At 43.0% G+C, this 18,329-nt stretch overlaps 1 protein-coding gene across 2 annotated transcripts in view; it reads right to left on the bottom strand.

Annotated features, from left to right (window-relative positions):
• Positions 1-18,329, bottom strand: part of NCBP3 (nuclear cap binding subunit 3) — a 552,095-nt gene that overhangs the window by 168,751 nt on the left and 365,015 nt on the right. For both annotated transcript variants that reach the window (XM_069615023.1, XM_069615024.1), the window contains one exon: positions 4,943-5,231. In XM_069615023.1, coding sequence (XP_069471124.1) covers positions 4,943-5,231 — 289 coding nt within the window. The remainder of the gene's footprint in view (positions 1-4,942; positions 5,232-18,329) is intronic.

An 18,329-nucleotide genomic window follows, 5' to 3' on the forward strand; every position in this document is an offset into this window, starting at 1 on the left:
ACTTTTAATCCTATGTGGTTTCTGTGTTTGTTTTTGAAGTCTGACAAATTCCATAGGCATCATCCTTTTACATTGTGACACACAGCACCCTCAGTGCAGTGTCACAAAGAAATCCTTTGGATTTCTGCTAAGGTTTAAATACCTTCTCTTGGTTAAACTACTGTTTCCAAGAGCAATGAAGTGAAATTGACTTTACTTACATTTGTAACTTTGTAGACCCAGCACACACTATCTTACAGTAGGGTGCTGGAGGGGTTACTTAGTATCCCCTTTGTATAGTTTCTCATGTAACATGTTTATTTTAGCCTTTCTACAATTAATGGCTGGTGGCAGTGGTTTACTTTTTACTACCATTGAGTGCTTAACCGCAGGCTGCAATTGCAACTCCAGTAAAGCAACACATAGGTGCCCATTTATGTAAAAATGGCCCCACTCTTCTTTATTTGCCATTTCTTGTTGGAAAGGTCCTTCTTGAGATTTACTCTGTGCGCCAAGCCAGGTTTGGTCCCTTTGTTCGTTTTTTTCTTTGGCAGGATTCACTGATGAAGCCCACATCTCACTCCAGTGTGTCTGGCAAAGCAGGAAGTGAGGGAGGTGCCCGAAACTCCCTGTGCTTAGTCTCCTTGGTCACAGGAATGCACCCAAAGGTGATTGGCCGGCTGCCTGTCCTTGGAGGACAGCCACACTGCTGTGTGAGTGACAGCTAGGCTGCGAAAGAATGGGAGATACTTGCATAAAAGGCAAGGTCTTTTGGACAGAAGACAGTTGACCACTGGACGAAGGAATCCGAAGAAGAACATGGAAGCTGCAACTCCTGGACCGTTGGTTTGCCTGGTGAAGCCGTGCTGCAGTGCTGAATCTCCAAATGCACCTCGACTAGAGAAACTCTGCAAAGGACTACTTCTCCACTTGGGTGGTGGGACCAATTGACCCCAAGACGAACTCATCTGGAGATCCTCTCAGAGCTGGCTGTACTTTCATTGCTGCTGCAGCAACCGATTGCCAGGGAGAGGAACACAGCAGAACTGACTGCATCATCTTTAAGTCAGACCCGGGCTCCGGGAAGATCCTCTGGGCTCCCATGAAGCAGGACTGAGCAAGCCTGAGCCACCTCAGCAGAGTACTGGAGCCCAAATGTGAGGAAAGTCCACAAGGTATATTAGAATTGCGGTGAAGCTATTCAAGGGAAGCTGAAACTGAAGTGCGGCTGATCGGAAGTTTGCCCATTGCTGCCACCGACCTTCAAACCGTAGTGCAGGAGTCCCCAAACGTCCTCCCTCTTGTCCCCACGACTAAGGCCCAGGAACAACAGGATCTGCAGGACCTACAACAGGAACAGAAGCCTGCTTGAACCATTTTCATCAGATCTAAGATACAGTGAACTAAGGGGTCCTTACTTCTTATTGTGTAGCCTTGCTAGCTCTCAGTTGAAACTCGCCTTGGTTGCCTTTTGCGGAGTTGATTGCAGCTTTGCCCCTCACAAGCCTCCCAGCTTGTGGCTCAACAGTGATTTCATTTTCTACAAAGATTTCTAAAACATTGTGCAAGAATTTTTACTTACCTTCAAGAAGTGCTTCAGCTCCCCTACACTTTGCTCAAGTGATAATGGCGGTCCTGGCTCCCCGAAACACTGACTGGGTTTTCACTATTCCTCTAAAAAGTCATACATTCTCTACTTGTTTAGCTGGGAAAGAGTTAATCTACATTGGACTGGGGGGTTCAAAAGTACCTACCTGCTTAAGAATATTTGTTAACCATTATTTTAGTCCCTGACCTTTTCCATTTGACACCAAAGTCAGTATTGCTCAAAATGCACCAGTGATATACCAATGTCCACAGTGTCCTAATCATTTAAGTCACCTAATGGTGCAGGAAGTGTCTGTGAGCCATCCCAAATGGGTACCTACTGATTTATTGAAACAGGGTGTGTATTTTTGAAGTATATTTTAAGTGTTACATATTTTCTCCCTTCTAAAGAAGGCTTATTCAAACTGACTGTTAAATTAAAAAATAATTGTTTAATCACGAAACCTTGAGACTAAGTGTTTATTTGGCTACTTGTCACTGTGAATCTCTATGTTGCAAACCTACAGCTCACATTGACCCCTCTTGAGACACGCCTGGCTGCTCAGTTACTCTACCAACTTGTGTAGTACATGCTTACACCAAAGGTTGGGTTAATAATTGCCAAGAGGATAAGGCTGGTGCAGTCTCCCACAGGGTAGTGCATACAATCTTGCCTAACAAGATGACAGTAGAAGAAATGCTGAAGATATTTGAGAGATTTGTAGTCTTGCTATATAACTATACTAGCAGCTACGAACATGGTAATGAGGCAAGAAAACAACTATTTACTCAGAAAGGTAGATCAATTGACAATCCACCTACCACACAACATGCGCTTATTCAGCATGCAAAAAGAGCTGTCTACCAGGATGGTTACTACTGTGCCCAAACAATGGTCACAACACCACAGGTTTCATCAGCAAGTGATTGGGGTGGAAGAAGGATGAAGGTGGATGGTGAAAATCTAGGACAACCCTAGTAGAGGCTACGCAAGCTTGCAGGGAACTCTTACGATGTGGCTGCAAGCAAGGCTGCACACTAGAGTTCAAGTGTAGGAAGGCCGCCATACACTGTACTTACTGCCTTTGTACTTGTGTGGCACTCTTTGTAGTGAAATAAGGGGGGGGAGGGATATTATCAATCTGTTTGAGGAATAGTATCAATATTAATTAAATTAATAACACACAAATCTGTAATTAGACACTTTATTTGCATTAATAAACATCAATAATTGTTAATGGTTTTTCTTTCCTCCCTGACTAAATCAATGAGTTTATATATTCTGCTATAAATTCTAGAGAAAAAACATTCTCATTTACTATTAGGCTTCATTTATACTTTAGTGTACAATAGGCATCTCATGACCACAAGTAAATGATTGAACAATGAATAGCTACAAAAATGTATATCATCTAGTCGCCATTTTTTACAAAAAGGACTGCCAACTTTGTTACATGCAAAATCTGAGATGGCTTCATAGCCAAAAATGTTCATTATGGTGTGCCAAAACTCATGGTTCTATCACCACATGCACCATTGTTTCACCTACCTGCAGTGCTATCTTAACATCCAAATTGTGTAAGGCGCTTAAAGTAAAAAACAATCTTGTCCTTAAGACACCTTATCCATGTGACTTAGGTAGAACCTCCCAGCTAACCGAGCCTGAAGTTCACAGACTCTTATAAGCTAAAGTGATCAAACTTTTCCAGTACGCCAGTTTTACCATACGCGGTGGGCATGGCTTCAAATGTCATATCAAGCAATACATTATTCAAATCTCATACCACAAATGGTTTTACGATGAACAGTTAAAGATCTAAACTTGACAAATGCCTTTTTGCGTAGAAAGTGGGCTCTATTCGGCAGAACCATGCACACAGTCCCCCCAGTTCCCAACTATCCTTCAGTGCTGGCCCCACACTATCAAGCAGCAGAACCTGGTTTCTCACCCTCCATAAGTAAAGCCTTGCCCTGCCCCTAACCCTGCTTGACCTTGTGTGCCATCTAGAAATAAAGCCTGGGTGGTGCAGGCAGTCTAGAACAGGAGAGTTTGCATTCCCAAAGACCAGCCTGTCAGTTGACACCCTGTAGCAGTGGCGTTTTGCCCCTAATCACTAGCAGCAAAGCCCATACACCCATACACCCTTATGCCCTTATGCAGTAAATCCCAAGACAGTCCCATCTAGCCACACAGAAGGAGTGAAAGGATTTTCTGATTATATTGTCCCACAGAAAGTAGGCCCCAAATTAACAATTAAACTCTTCACAGATCTGCAAGGCCGGAGAAGTGTCTGCAGCACAGTTAAACCGGCGTATTGGAGAAATTAGCAAGAGCAGTGGGCCACCTAAAGGGATACAAAGTTGAAGCTGTAGAGACCCTCTCCATATGCAGGTCTGGACCCTGACTTAATTGAGAAAGTTTCAGACTCTAAAGAGTTATACTGCAGTAGTATGGCCAATTGCCCATCCCGAGCGATTGCATTGTGGTTCAAGGCCGTACCCCAGAATTATGGGATTTGTAAATGGTTATCCCACAACAAACAAGAGTTGATCTTATGCTAAACCCTAAAAAGGTTAAGGATCCAAGAAGAACATCACCCACAAGGACATCAAATGCTCGAAAAAGTTGTGACTGAGACAATCACTTACATGACTATTTAAGTCTGAGAAGGAACTATAAAGTGCACTAGGCACTATAACATAACCCCAGAACAGGAAGAAGAAAATCCAGACAATATCCTAATGGTGTGGATTATAAATAGTGAGCTGCACACTAGATCCCTGTAAAGAGGACCTATGCCAAGGAAGTGGCTTTATCCTGTGACTGTAGCAAGAAATGTGAAGTGGCCGGACACTTTTCCCGTGTCACCTTGAGCCCGCATGTGAGGGGACACCAGATCCCATAGACTGTTGTGTATACAGAACCTGAGGCAGAACAATAAGTCCAAGAATGCAAATCCTGCACTTTATAATTAGATCCATCTCAAAACTGCTGAATTAGGCCTGCACCAAGAGGGAATCCCTGCTCTGTTCAAGATAAATCGTAGCTCCTACTGGCATTTACTCCAACCAACTCCTTGACGGTGAACCAGAGTCAAGAAGCATGGGCCCCAGTTGTGTACAGGGAATCTGTGTGAAGCTGTCCCCTCTAGAAAACCCAAACCCTGGTAACTTCATGAATTGACCCATCTTGACACTGTTGATTTAGGCCAATCACAAGGCTGCAATCCTGGTTCAATTGTAGATAAACATGTAGTACCTATAGGAATGTAGCCCAATAATTTGCTGTTTATAAATAAACATTTGAAACTGTACTCCTTGAGTTACAAGTTCTCTCAATCTGCAAAAGTACTTAAAAGTGAACATTTCAATGTACCTAATTGTTTTCAGCTGAGACTCCACTTCATCAGCATACATGGTCATCTTCATACTCTTTTTGGGTGATGGGGTAGAAATCATTTTCAGTTCGAGATCATAATCCATTTCATCAGAGTCTGAGGTACTGGTGCTCGATCGCCGAGCCCTGCTGTGCTCCCGAGATTGTTTAAAAGCTTGGAGTTCATCATGGTATTCCACCACAACTCTGTCATCTTCATCCATATCCTCATCCTCGTCATCATCCTCTTCCTCTTCCTCGATTGGTTCTTCAGGGACCTTAACTAAGCCTAGACAAATAAAACCGGTCTAATCATTTATTTGTAAATCCATGTTATGAAAATATATTGCATGAACTTCAGGGACATTCACATGTTTTGGTTAACTTCCTTTAATAAACCCCCATTTTCATTTGCCTTTCACCAAAATGTTTCTACAACCAATTTGGAAGCCAAAAGTATATTGCTAATTTGCTACATAACAAATGAAAAACAAAACAAACTACCCTTTATAGACCACCATCACTCATTTTATTTATAAAAATACTTAAAACTGGCAGGAGGTAGCATCAATCAATGTTAATCTGAATCATATAAACTAATTCTCAATTGTTATGTGCACACATGGATTTAAGTAAACAAATGTGTCTCGGGAGGATAGCTCAGGGGCAACATGCTCGCCTTGGAAGCAAGATGACACGGAGAATCACAGGTTCGATACCCAGGTCCGCACTTAGACACCTCTGGGCATTAAGCGCGTTATAAATAACCTATCATATCAATTGTATGATCTTTGGCAAACTCCTATAAACACAATTTAAATATGAGGTGCAAGTGAGTAACTAATCCACATACACCCTGTAGAAATGCAAAGAAAGGTTAGACACTGAGTCCAGTGTTAAAATCACAAAAGTTGCAGATTTTGATAACTTTTATTGGACTAACTGAAAAATCTATGCTAAAAATGGAACAAACCATTAGCTCACGAAGTCCAACAGACCTCATCAGATTTAACACTACAACATCTGATGAGTCAGTCTGTGGGACCTCGTAAACTAATGTGTTCCATCTCTGCATAGATTTTTCATTTAGTCCAATAGAAGGCATAAACATCTGCAACTTGTGAGCCGTGCAGAATTAAAAATGAATTTGGAAGGATTACATATACATCTCTTAAGAATCGCCTTTCCAGGATGCCAGGGATGTATTTTAGGTAAAGGCTTGGGAGAAGGATCTTCAGATTCATCTCAAAGGTTCAAAGTACAAGTGTGGTATTAAGAACTGAATGTCAATTGGTGTTGCCTTCATGGTTGCAAAAAACAGCCTCCTTTGCCTACGGGTACAGTACACACCTCTAGTTAGTTGAACATCTGATAATGGAGAAGCCTGGGTACTCCATCATTAAAGAAAGTTCTATTTGGGGACAAAATAAAAACTAGAATTTATCTGACTCCTACATGCCAATATACTCCATTTGGGAGACATTAATCCAGTGCTGGTTTTAACTTTGCATTCTGAAACTTGTAACTTGAGTTTGTGCAATATAAAGCCAGGACTAGAAGACCCAGGACTGAAATTGTGGCTGCCGAACGGAATGGGTAATTGGTGGAACATATGCAAACAGCTCCTTTCATCGTAACTGGACCATGCACAAGATTTAGCTAGACAAAATGAGATGCACAGATTAATCAAACTAATTTGAAAAATATAAAGTAAAAGAAAATCTAAAAATAAAATAAAATTGTAAAGGTTCATATTTACCATAAATCACCTACATGGAAAAGAGGGTGGGCTGTGACTTAGTTTCCAGCTGCAAGATAGGAATGTATTGTACATGTTCTTGACAACTAACAGTACGAAACAAGTGTTTTATCTACACTAAAAGAAACTAAGTGACTTGAAAATGCTTTCCCAACCAAGCCAGTGAGTCTGAGGGTGTTGGGAAACAGAAAATGACAACTGCAGAGGTTCAAGGACGTAAATAAACCTTTCCAGGGGCATGGTTTAACTTATTCAGTTAAAGGTAAAATACAGGTCTTCAATTGTAAATGCAGGTCGTTAATTGTACCTCAGTGACAAAGCACTTTCAAATCTGGTGCCCTCTTTGGAGAATGGCTGTAGGCAAGCTTAAAAGGGGTAGTTCGCTCAGAAATTATATTGTCCCAATCCATCGGGCACGTATTTTCGATCATACATTGATGCATCTTTAAAAAAGGTCCTATGCACCTTACCTTAGTTTTACTAACTTTTATACATGCGAAAATGCATGCCTGGGCAGCGCCATCTTGTGGAAATGTTGTCCGTTGATCCATCGCGGCACTAAATCATATCACCCGCCCCTCAAGCTGACATTACTTGTCATTAATATATGCTCCACCTATTTTAATGAAGTTGGTGTCAGCGTAGCAAAACGTACCATGTGTAAGGAACTCATGGTGGCAACAGTAAAGACAGACACAAGCAATCACAGTTCAAGGGCTTTTATTAAACTGTATAAATGGGTGAGAAAAATGCCTAATCTAAACCTAAATCTAAGATGGGAGCAAGCTACGACCATCAAATAATAATAAGGCAGTCCTAGTGGCGTCTTGTCAAAAAAATAAGGCCTATACTAAAAAAACAAAAAATATTGCCAATCCTTCCTGCCAAGTTACAAAATAGTGTGGGATAATGTTCATCAGAAAAGAAAGAAGTGTTAACAAAATAAGTCACGATGGTATCAGTGGGATCTCCCTTCCCCACGTTTTTTAGCACGGGACAATGCAGTACTATTGAGCACAGCACACTCCTGGGCTTCTCTAGCACAAGCTTACAGTTAGTTTCCAAATTATCACAGCCTTCTTTCACAGTCACTTTTACACCAAGTCTCTTGCCTCAGAGGACCAGATGTACAATTAACAACAAACAAAAAGTTCCTTTCAGTAATCTTCCTGTCGGGTGAATTCCTTTCACCCGTTTATTCCCCCCCCCTCAACCGGGCTCTGATCCTTTTTGTAACCTTGGCTTCCCTCAGTCTGGTTCACTACAGCCTTCCATTCAAGAGCTCAGCAACTTGTAACATTCAAGAGTCTTAATGTTTTTTCAAACAACCGTTCATTGTAGACATCCCTCAGCCGGGTTCACGTTTGTCGACGCAATGTTTACGGGGTGTTACATTTTGCTCTCATTTGCGGGTATCCCTCAACCAGGTTCACATTTGCCAGTTTAACTCAGTTCACTTCCTTTAGCTTTTTCTAGTCCTGAGTCAGGCTTTCTCTCAAGCCCCTAATCAGGTTTCCCACATTTTTCGTTCCAATAGCGATGGCTGTGTCTTGGCCACCTGGGTGACAGATGTCCGTGGACTAGCGGGTGAGACACCTTCAGGTATCTCATACCTATTATCACCTATGTCATAACTTTTTATAATGCTGAACACAAACATCAACACAGTACACAAGACTAATCATTATTTTCCCAAAAATGTAAAAAACATATTTCCAAGAAAAAAGCGATAATCGGAATGGTAGCAAGTACTTTTATTTTTGTCAAATTGATGAAAAGAGGCTATTATGTCCACGAAAACATCTTATAATGCTGATACCCTACAGCGATCGATTAATCACAGTCTTTGTATTGTTCGCCGAAAGTTGTTTCCGATCGACGTACATTGCGATACGTTGGTGAGAAGGACGGAGTGGTTACAGTTCAAAATGCAACACTTTCACATCTGCACGTTTTCATAATTTATAGACTGCCATGTTGAACCTTGTTATTGCAACGGTCAAAAAGACAGATTGGTGTCTGGAGATCGTCCAATATTATGGTCACTACAGATGCATTGTTCACTAGTATTGTCCAATTTCTGTTGAGGTCGTCTCCAGGAAGCATCACCCCATGACAAGCACACATCTGTAAGACGTAACTAAAGTCCAGATTTTAAAAAAACGATTTAAGTACTGACTGTTTAATATAATGTACACACTAAATCGACATGTTCACTGTAATTCCAAGTTATAACACATACAATGTTGATTGTTTGCGCCTACTTGAACATTCCCACGCTACATTATTAATCATATAGCATAGAGCAACCTTGCCATGCTCACTTACATAAATATTAATTAATACTTTGCTTACATTGTGCATTGAGTGTCCATTCTCTCTGGCACGGGAGACCAGCCGCTTCAAAAGACAGATTTCAGTAATTGAAACCTAACTTTGCTGTATCTGCTTTCAAAATATTGAATATTATCAATTCTTAGTGGATATTCGCAACATTGTGTACTTGAAGTAGTTAGTGTGGTGGATTGGAGGCCAAATAACAATGGGACCCTTTATCCAGTGTTCACAGCGAGTTTAGTTTGGCGGTGCACATCCCACAAAAATGAACAATATTCATGGGAAGCTGTGCAGTGAAACACTTTGAAATATTGAAAGTATTCTGCATAGGAAAATATTTACTCCCATTCTAACAGCAACAACATGGCTGGTAGCACAACATTTACGGATTCTTTCACAGATGCGCCTAGTGAAGGTGCAGACAGGCTCCTGTATGGCAATAGGGTAATGGTCTGAAAAAAATGTTTTTAAATACTACTGTGGGGCATTTTTCTGTGTGAAAGTGTGGAAACCTTTTATGGCAATTTACATCACTATAATTAAGGTATTACCCAAATTGTTCGTTTACAATTGTTCGAATGAACAATTGACCGAATTTAAAGGGTCACAATTGACCTTTTCACAATTGACCGTATATATATATAGGGGTTTTGGGGGGTTTGGTGTTGGGTGAGGGGTTGTGGGGGGTTTCCCCCCACATATATGTTACAATTGACCTTCAGAATTCGGTCAATTGTGAAAAGGTCAATTTTCATTCGAACAGTTGTAAAGCGCACAATTCGTATACAACCATAATTAAGGCACATCTATTTTGGGTTCGGTTTTGAAAGGCTTACTTGGCTTATGTGTACATCTATTACAGTAAACATCTTCAAGGATAAACTCAGAAATTAGTCATGGGCGCCCCTCTATGAGAATGAACACAGCAAAAATTGCCTGTTCTATGGAATGGTACCCACTCTAGAGTCCGCAGCCACATTTTAGCTCACTACCTTTCACAGATGGGAAATACCCATTTGCATATTTATTTTATTTTTGCATTTATAAAGCGCCACGCAGTCCGGAAGCATCAGGGTGCTGTTTCAAGAAAATGACTTAGTTACAGTGCAAGATGCAATAGACAGTGAATGTTACAGAGAGAGCGTGTCTAACAATAGCCTGGACAAGGAAGGTTGCCTTACATAAGTTATACAGTTGGCAAGGTGAGCACTGACAAGTGAGAAGTGTGTATATCCAGTACCAGGTCAGAGTGGGGTTTACACGAACAACATTGTTTTTATTGCTTTTCAGAAGCCCTGGTGGGACTCAATGCCTCTAATAGAGGCGGGTAACATGTTCCAGTTGGTGGCTGCGAGGACTGGGAAGCTAGCGCCACCTGCTCTGGTCCTAATGCTTTTTGGAATTGATAGTCGGTTGGTATGGCTGGATCTGGTTGGTCTGTTTGAAGGGGGATCAAAGAATCTTTGCGCAAGGTAGCAAGGTGCTGTGTCGTGGCGACATTTGTGGGTGCCAGTGATTTGAAGAGGATCCGTTCCTTGATGGGTAGCCCATGGACAGATTTCCTGGTGGCCGAGATGTGGTCTCTTTTAGAGATTCTAGTGGCTGCTCTGAGGGCATTGTTCTGCACCGTTTGAAGTTGTTTGATGTTTTTAGCTGAGGTGCCTAGTAGGAGTGCATTACAGTAGTCTAGGCGGGAACCTATGATTGCTCTGGCAATGGTGAGGGAGTTTTGCTGCGAAAGGAAGGGCCTTGCGGCAGTGATAAGTTTCGAGTGGTAGGCTGCTGCTGAGGAGATTGCATTCACCCGTCTATCCATGGTGAGGTTAGAGTCCAGGTAAACTCCTAGGGTTTTTACTGCTTTGGAGACCGAGATGCAGCAGTTGTTAATGATGGAGTCATATTGGGACCCCATTTTTTTGATTGTGAGTGGCGATCCAATGATAAGTAGTTCTGTCTTTTCGCTGTTGAGGCAAAACCAGTTTTCAGCCATCCAAGTTTGGATGGTGGTGTAGATGGAGATAAGGGTTTTTTGGTCGGCCTCATAGTCGCCTGTCAGAGGGATGAATACTTGTGTATCGTCCGCGTAGTTGGTGTATGTGATGCCCATTGCATCGAGATATTTGAATAGTGACCTTGTGAATAGGTTGTACAATGTAGGAGATATGCAGGACCCTTGCGGGACACCGCACTTAAGTGTGGTTGGGCGCAGGCTAGGTCGGAGAAGACTTTCATTTCTCTGCCCCTAAGGAAGGATGCGATCCAGGCAGTGGCGTCTGCTGAAAAGTTGCCCGCTGTAGAGAGGTGATGGCAGAGGGTGTCATGGTCGACCAAGTAGAATGCAGCGGAAAGGTCCAGTAGAAGTAGAAGAGCTGGTCTGTCTAAGTCTCCGAGGTCATCGATTTGGTTCTTAAGGTCCAATAATGCGGTTTCTGTACCATGGTTAGGGCGGAAGCCGGATTGCCGGAGACCAAGCTGGTGATGAGCTTCAAGGTAATTCTGCACTTGGAGGTATGCAGCTTTATCCAAAATCTTAAGTAAGGGAACTGTTGTGATGGGCCTGTAGTTCCCTGGTATCTTGGGGTCTAGTGTAGGTTTTTTCAACAGTGGGAGGGCCCATGCTTCTTTGAGGCAGGATGGCACTTGGTTGGATCTGAACGAAGCGTTGATAAAGGCTGTGAACAACGGTACCAGTGTGGGGGCGCTGTCCTTGATGAGCTTGGCCGGACACGAGTCGCCTTTGCAATTGGAAGGTTTGATCGAGTTGAGTATGGTTAGGACTTCCTTTTCGGTCATCTCCTGGAATGAGAAGGCTGGGATTGCGGATGGGGTGTTCTGGTGTAGGTCAGATAGTCGTTGCGATAAGGCTTTTTGGTGACTGATGATTTTTTCTTGTAGAGGTTTCAGCTTGTTGAGCATGGCTTCTTGGATGCCGTTACACCAATCTTTGTCTTTATTCAGGGGGTTGGAATGGGGAGTGGGAGTCTCCAATTCTCTGAAGATTGCGAAGATTTGTCTGGATCCTGATTTAGCGTTGGCAATCCTGGTATTGAAGGAGTTGGCTTTGGCTGAGATGATGGCGGATTTGTATTGTTTGGCAATGTTTTTAAAGGCTTGTTTGGTGGTGTCATTAGGGTGCGTTTGCCAAGTCGTGAGAGCCAATCGTTTTTTGTGAGCGTAGTTTCAAGAGATCCTGGGTGAACCATGAGTTAGTTTTTTTGGTGAGTTTGGCTTTCCTATGTGTGAGAGGTGCAATGATGTCTATGGCCTTGGTGATAATGGCATTGTAGGTTGCTGCGAGGGTGTCCGGGTTGTTGGTAAATGGGTGTTCCAGTTCGGGAACCTGGACGTGAGGAAGTAGTCTTTTCCTTGGTGAGTTGCTTGGTGCTCCTGGTGAGGGCGGGCGGCAGAATTTCTTGAGAGGTGGTAGGAGTTCTGGTATGGTTGAGATTGAAGTGGATAATGGAGTGGTCCGACCATGGAATGGGTGAGATGATGGGCGTCGATACCTGACAGTTATGTTGGGCGATCCAATCCTGGATGCAGCCTTTGGTGTGGGTTGGTTTTAGCACTTCTTGTTTGAATCCAAGTGTTGTGAGGGCCTTATTGAAGGCGGTAGCATTCCCGTCTGTGGGGTCATTGAGACCAAGGTTAATTTCACCCAGGAAGATGGACATAGTGGTTTTCTTGAGGTTATTGCTGATGGCGTATAGGAGTGCTTCCTGGAATTCTCCCGCTGGTCCTGGTGGGTGGTAGGTAACATGGACGGTAATGGTGCAGCTCGGTGAGGGGTTGATTTTGATGAGCATGTAGTCGCAACTGTGCGACGGGTCTCCTTGGATTCTTCTGATGGGATGGATTGCTTAGCTATCAATGCAACCCCCCGCCACCTTTTTGTGTTTTCCGGTCTTTTCTGAAAATTGTGCATCCATCCGGCAGGGCAATGGCTAGTGCTGGGCTTGCGGCTTCCTGGAGCCATGTTTCGCTAATGAATAATAGGTCGAGGTTAGATTTGCAGAGAAGGTCATGGATATCTAGAGCGTGTGCCGGGAGGGATTGCGCATTGATGAGGGCACACTTAAGTGTGGAAGGCTTGCTTGGAATACCTTCGCTAGAGGGGGTGGGTGTAGTAGGTTTGTGGTTGGTAACATCCACCGGAGGACAATCCAAGGGAGAATTGGTATTAGTAGCACAAGCTAGAGTCATAGGGGTGGCAGCCAGGTCAGTAGTGGTTTTGGGAGCATAAGTGGTGGCACATAGGACAGTGCTGGGGGAACACATGACAAGTGGGTCTGTGCATACTTCTGGTGTCACAATACATATAGCATTAGCAGTACATTTAGCATTGGTAATAGGGGAGCCCATACTATGCTTAGCAATGGTTGTGCTAGTTGCGCTTGCAGATACAGTAGCATTAGCATTAGCGGCTGCAAATACGTTATTGGCCATGATAGAGTCAGTGGGTTCTTTTATAGGGGTTAGTGCTGATGACCGGCGTCCTGCAGGGGGGCATAGTTTATTCCTACTCAGCGTTACGCGCAAGGAGGAAGTGGGCAGGGTGGCAGTGCCGGGCCGGACATGCAGAGCGGCTGAGGGGAGGGTTATCCTTGTGCATAGTCAGTCATTTCTGCAGAGATGTCCCCCTGTTGGAGCTGGTCCTATTCGGGGACTCTTTGCAGACAAAGGACAGGGGAGTGGAAGACTCCTCCCCCACTTCCTGACTGCCCAAACACTATGGAGCCAAGGGATACCTGCTGTACCCGACAAAAAAAACACACACACACACACACACACACACCTGCCCCTTCCAGAATGTTAGACGAAGGGCTAACAAAGAACAACCACGCTAGCAATGGCAAATAAAGAACACATGGACATAGTCTACGGTATGAAAAATATGCAATACTTTGTATAAGACGTACACTGCCACCAGCAATAACTAGGTGATCTTCTATGTGACTAAAAAGTCACAGGAGCAGAGAGAAGGGGGATACCACGTATCCCTTTGCCACTCCACCGAAGGTGGTGTGTGCCAATCTCTCATACTATAGAGTTTTGGGAGAGACAGCAAGTATCCTTAAGAACTGTAGTTAACTAAAGGAGATAGAAAAATAATCTTAAAGAAGGACCCAAAGAGTCCCCAGCATCACTGCCCATAAGGACCTGTGTGCAGCAGTAGTAAAACACATATGCTTTTAAGAGCTATGGAGCAGACAGACTCCATAGTACAGGTAGAATACAAAGAACAGAGTTCCAAAAGACAGAGCCTGTAAGAATGAATGAGTGGAAAAAGGCTCGACTCATTCAGGATTAAATGAAAAAGGTACAGAAGTCCAGCAAAAATAGCTGGGGGTCTCACTAGGAGAGGGAATGAAGCCCAATAATGATAAATCTCCCTAACATACACCATGACAATCATGTTCTATTCGGACATACAAGTGCAATTAGGAGTAGTGCAGGGGATGGGGATGGAAGGAGGGGCAGAGTAGAGGACAAGTGCTATAGGAGGGCCTGGGAGGGAAGTGCTAATGGGGAAATGGAGGACAACCTTAGGCTAAGTGCAAGTACACGCCACTCACAAGGAGGGTGTCATGTGGAGCCACCAAGCAAGGGCCACAGGGCATTGCAGTGTGGGGGTTCGGGGGTTGCTTGAATTGAGTGGGAGGAAGGGACTGTGATCATGCAACATTCCCTAGGGTGAGACCATCGGTCACAGAGGCAGTGTGGTGATTAGCAGGGAAAAGAAAGAGGGAAAGAGGTGAACAGCAGATTTTTGATTGGTGTCTGGAATTTCTTGATGTCCTGCTCAAGTCTGAGGGTGGCTATTCCAAAGGGAGGCACCGGCCGAGGAGAGAGACCTGCACCATACACTGTGCAACTTTGTACAATTAAAAATAATTACATACACTGTGTAAATGGTTAAAACTGGCTTTATGTACAACAAAAAAACGAGAAACATACATTTCAATCTTGAAGTCAACCGTTCATCAAGTTCAGGTTTGGGAGGGCACACCTATCTGGCAAGGTTCTGTGGCATACACTGGGCTCTGGGAACAATTTCAGGAGCTGTTTCATGCGTTTGAATGGTCAGCACATTCAATGTCAGATCTTTTACAAATTCAAAATCCATCGGCTGGAAGATTGGCTTTGCCACCAACTGTTTGCTTCTTTTGGTTAACTCCATGTTGTAACGGAGATTACAAATTTTCCAGCAGTTTTTGATTGTTCCCTGCCAAAGTTCTTGTTATGTGCAAGTACACCCAGTTTTGTTCTGGCCTCCTCACTGTCTTTTGAATAAGGCAACCTTTTAGGCCTGTACTTTAGGCACATATTATGGAACACCTCCAAATCTCCAGTGAGGCAGAATTCAGTGAGTACGATCATGTCTCTTGAAAGCGTTTTGTCATGCACAATCTTCTCGAGTGCCCTGTGAGGAGGGAAGCTTTGGGCCAACCACCCTTTCTTACAATCATTCTCAACGGTCCATGTGCACATTCGTGGAAATGTTTGTTTTGTACCCAAGAGTGTTTGTTTGAACAATGGTTCACAATTAACGCCATTTATCAAGTTGCATATCTACAGATCCATCACAAGTTTTTGAGCTCCAAAGATGGTTGCTGATAGAATGTGACCAACTTAAAATGTTCTCTGTAGCCTTTTTTCCAGCTGCTGTACCCTTTTTTGAAATTGATTTTTCAACGTGCCATACATCACATTGATGCTGTATGTGTGGGAACTGCGACCGCATGACCATGGCTATCAAGCCTATTTGCATTCCTCTAGACTGCATAATTTCAATGGAATTATTGAACGTGTATTTTTCCATTGCAACCGAAGATGTACATTCAGACACTTGCACTACAACTAAACTCACTATTTTTTTTGGTTTCCATGTTTTGTAAATGGTAATTGCAGTATTTAGCTGAAAAACCATCACCCGCAAGCATGAGCCTTTCTCCAAGTAAAGCATTGTCCAAAGATATTTCTTCCTGTGTCCATGCCTGGCAAATCGATGGGTTCAAGAATTGTTTCTGATAGCTTTAGTATTGTTTTTTTTAAAGAACTCTAGTCCCACAAATGTACAGAAACTTCAAATGTTGCTTAACATTGATCTGCTAAACAGCAAAGCACCTGAACAAAGTACAGTTCCAGCAGGCACTTTTCCAAGTATAGGTTGCGCAAACCATGCAAATGGGTTATGGTTGTTTAGTTTAGTTTATTTGCTTGTATAGCGCACCAAACCCGGAGGTATCTGGGCACTTTTACTTGAGTATACAACAATTGTTACACAAAGAACTGGTAGTATTACCAGGATAAGACAGGAAAGTTAATGACAAGAGTAGACAAATAGTGCAATGCATAGCGAGTAGGACACCAGACTTGTGTTACAGATCAAGTAGCATATTTACAATTTACATACAATTTACATTACAGTTTATGTCAATTTACAATAAGACTAAGTGGACAGATTTAAATAAAGTTCTAGGTGATAACAAAAATGGTTCTGCGTAGGGACTTAAGAAGGATAGTCACATAATGTTGTGTATCTAGCCTAAGGAGCTTTTAGTGTCAGTGGGAGAGCATTAGTTAGCCTAGGAGAAACGCCAGGTTTTTACCCTGCTCCTGAAGGACAGGAAGGAAGGTTCTGCAGGGTGCATAGCATTCCAGGTCTCGGCGGCCAGCACTAGGAAGCTAGCACCACCAGCTTTAATCAGTTTGAAGTTAGGTACGTTGAGACAGTGGGCATAATTTGCTCTGGTATGTGTGGAGGTAACCTTTTTGGAGAATGTGTCGAGCAGGTACTCAGGTGCAGGGTGTGTCAGACATTTGTGGGTGATCATAAGGGTTCTGAATGTGATCCTGTCTTGAATAGAGAGCCAGTTGGTGTTACGTTTAATTGGTGAGATATGGTTGGAACGGGGAATGTTTAGTGGCGCTCTAAGGGCATTGTTTTGCAATACTTGTAATTTGTTAAAATTTTGTTGGCTAGTGCCCAAGTATAGGGTATTGCAATAGTCCAATTTAGAGAGTATGAGTGCCCGAGCCAATGTGATGCAGTTGTTAGTGGACAGGAAGGGTCTGCATGTGTTTATTTGTTTGGACGTGTATGCTGTTGATGATGCTGTTGCGTTTGGAAAGAGATAAGGTGGACTCCAGATAAACTCCAAGCCTTTTGGCATCCTTATCTACTTTGATATTGTTCCCATCGATGTTGAAGGAGGTATTTTTGGGGGCCAAGCTTGTTGAGTCTCTACCTGGAGCCGATGTGCAGTAGCTCGGTCTTGTCGTCCAAGCTTGAATCATGCTGTATATTTCATTTAGAAGAAGTGAATGTTTGTCATATGTTCCTGAAAGTGAGAAGAATTTGCGTATCGTCCGCATAGTTTGTGTAAGATACGCCAAGGCCGTCTAAATGGTCAAATAGGAGCTTTGTGAATATGTTATACAGGGTTGGGGAGGCACAAGATCCCTGCGAGACTCCATAAGTGATTGGAGAGAGTTCTGCAGCTGCGGTGGGGGAAAACACCCTCATAGTTCTGTCAGAGAGAAATTAATGTGTACACAACTACCCTTGATCTTTAGTTTTGTGCCTTTAACTACACAAGAAAAGTTCACCAATGGCTTCCCAAAAACCCTCCTATGTAATATGTTATCGCATTTTTTCATTTTCATAATCTCAATCATGCAGCAGTCGAATACAATGTATTTTGGCTCCCGTAACAGCCAATTGTCCTGCAGTACTGTGGTTTTCGATTCCATGATGAGTCCTCAACACTCGGAAGGGTGAAGTCCAGATCAAAAGCACATTCGTCAACTGCTTGTAAAGTAGCTTGATTTATTTCAGTTTGTGACGTTTTTTGATTTTTGCAAATGGGTTGGGGGCAGAGTCAACATTTTATCTTCCTTAGACTATTTTTTTAGTGGGTGTGGATTGTCTGAGTGGTTCTGCATGCAATTCGGATAAATTGTCTTATTTCTGTACCTTCGTGGAAATGTCTTTTGCTGTAGCAATGATCCATGGATAGTTTGCATGGGTCACTGGTAACATTCAATTCAAACTCCGGGCACTGGACATATGCATCACGGCTCTGAATTTTGATTGAACTGTGGTGAGCTTCAAAAGGTAGCTGCTCCCAAATGACATTGGTTTGGCAAGCCACTTCATTAGTTTGTGTTGTTGTCTGTGTCTTCATGCTCCTCTTCTTCCTAGGTCTCTGATGGATGAAAATAAACATGCACATGTTTTTGTACACATACAATATATAGGAACTACACCCTCAAATTCTAAAATCA

This window comes from Ambystoma mexicanum, chromosome 9, assembly GCF_040938575.1.
Source record: "Ambystoma mexicanum isolate Mex_15411 chromosome 9, UKY_AmexF1_1, whole genome shotgun sequence".
Taxonomy (NCBI): Eukaryota; Metazoa; Chordata; class Amphibia; order Caudata; family Ambystomatidae; genus Ambystoma; species Ambystoma mexicanum.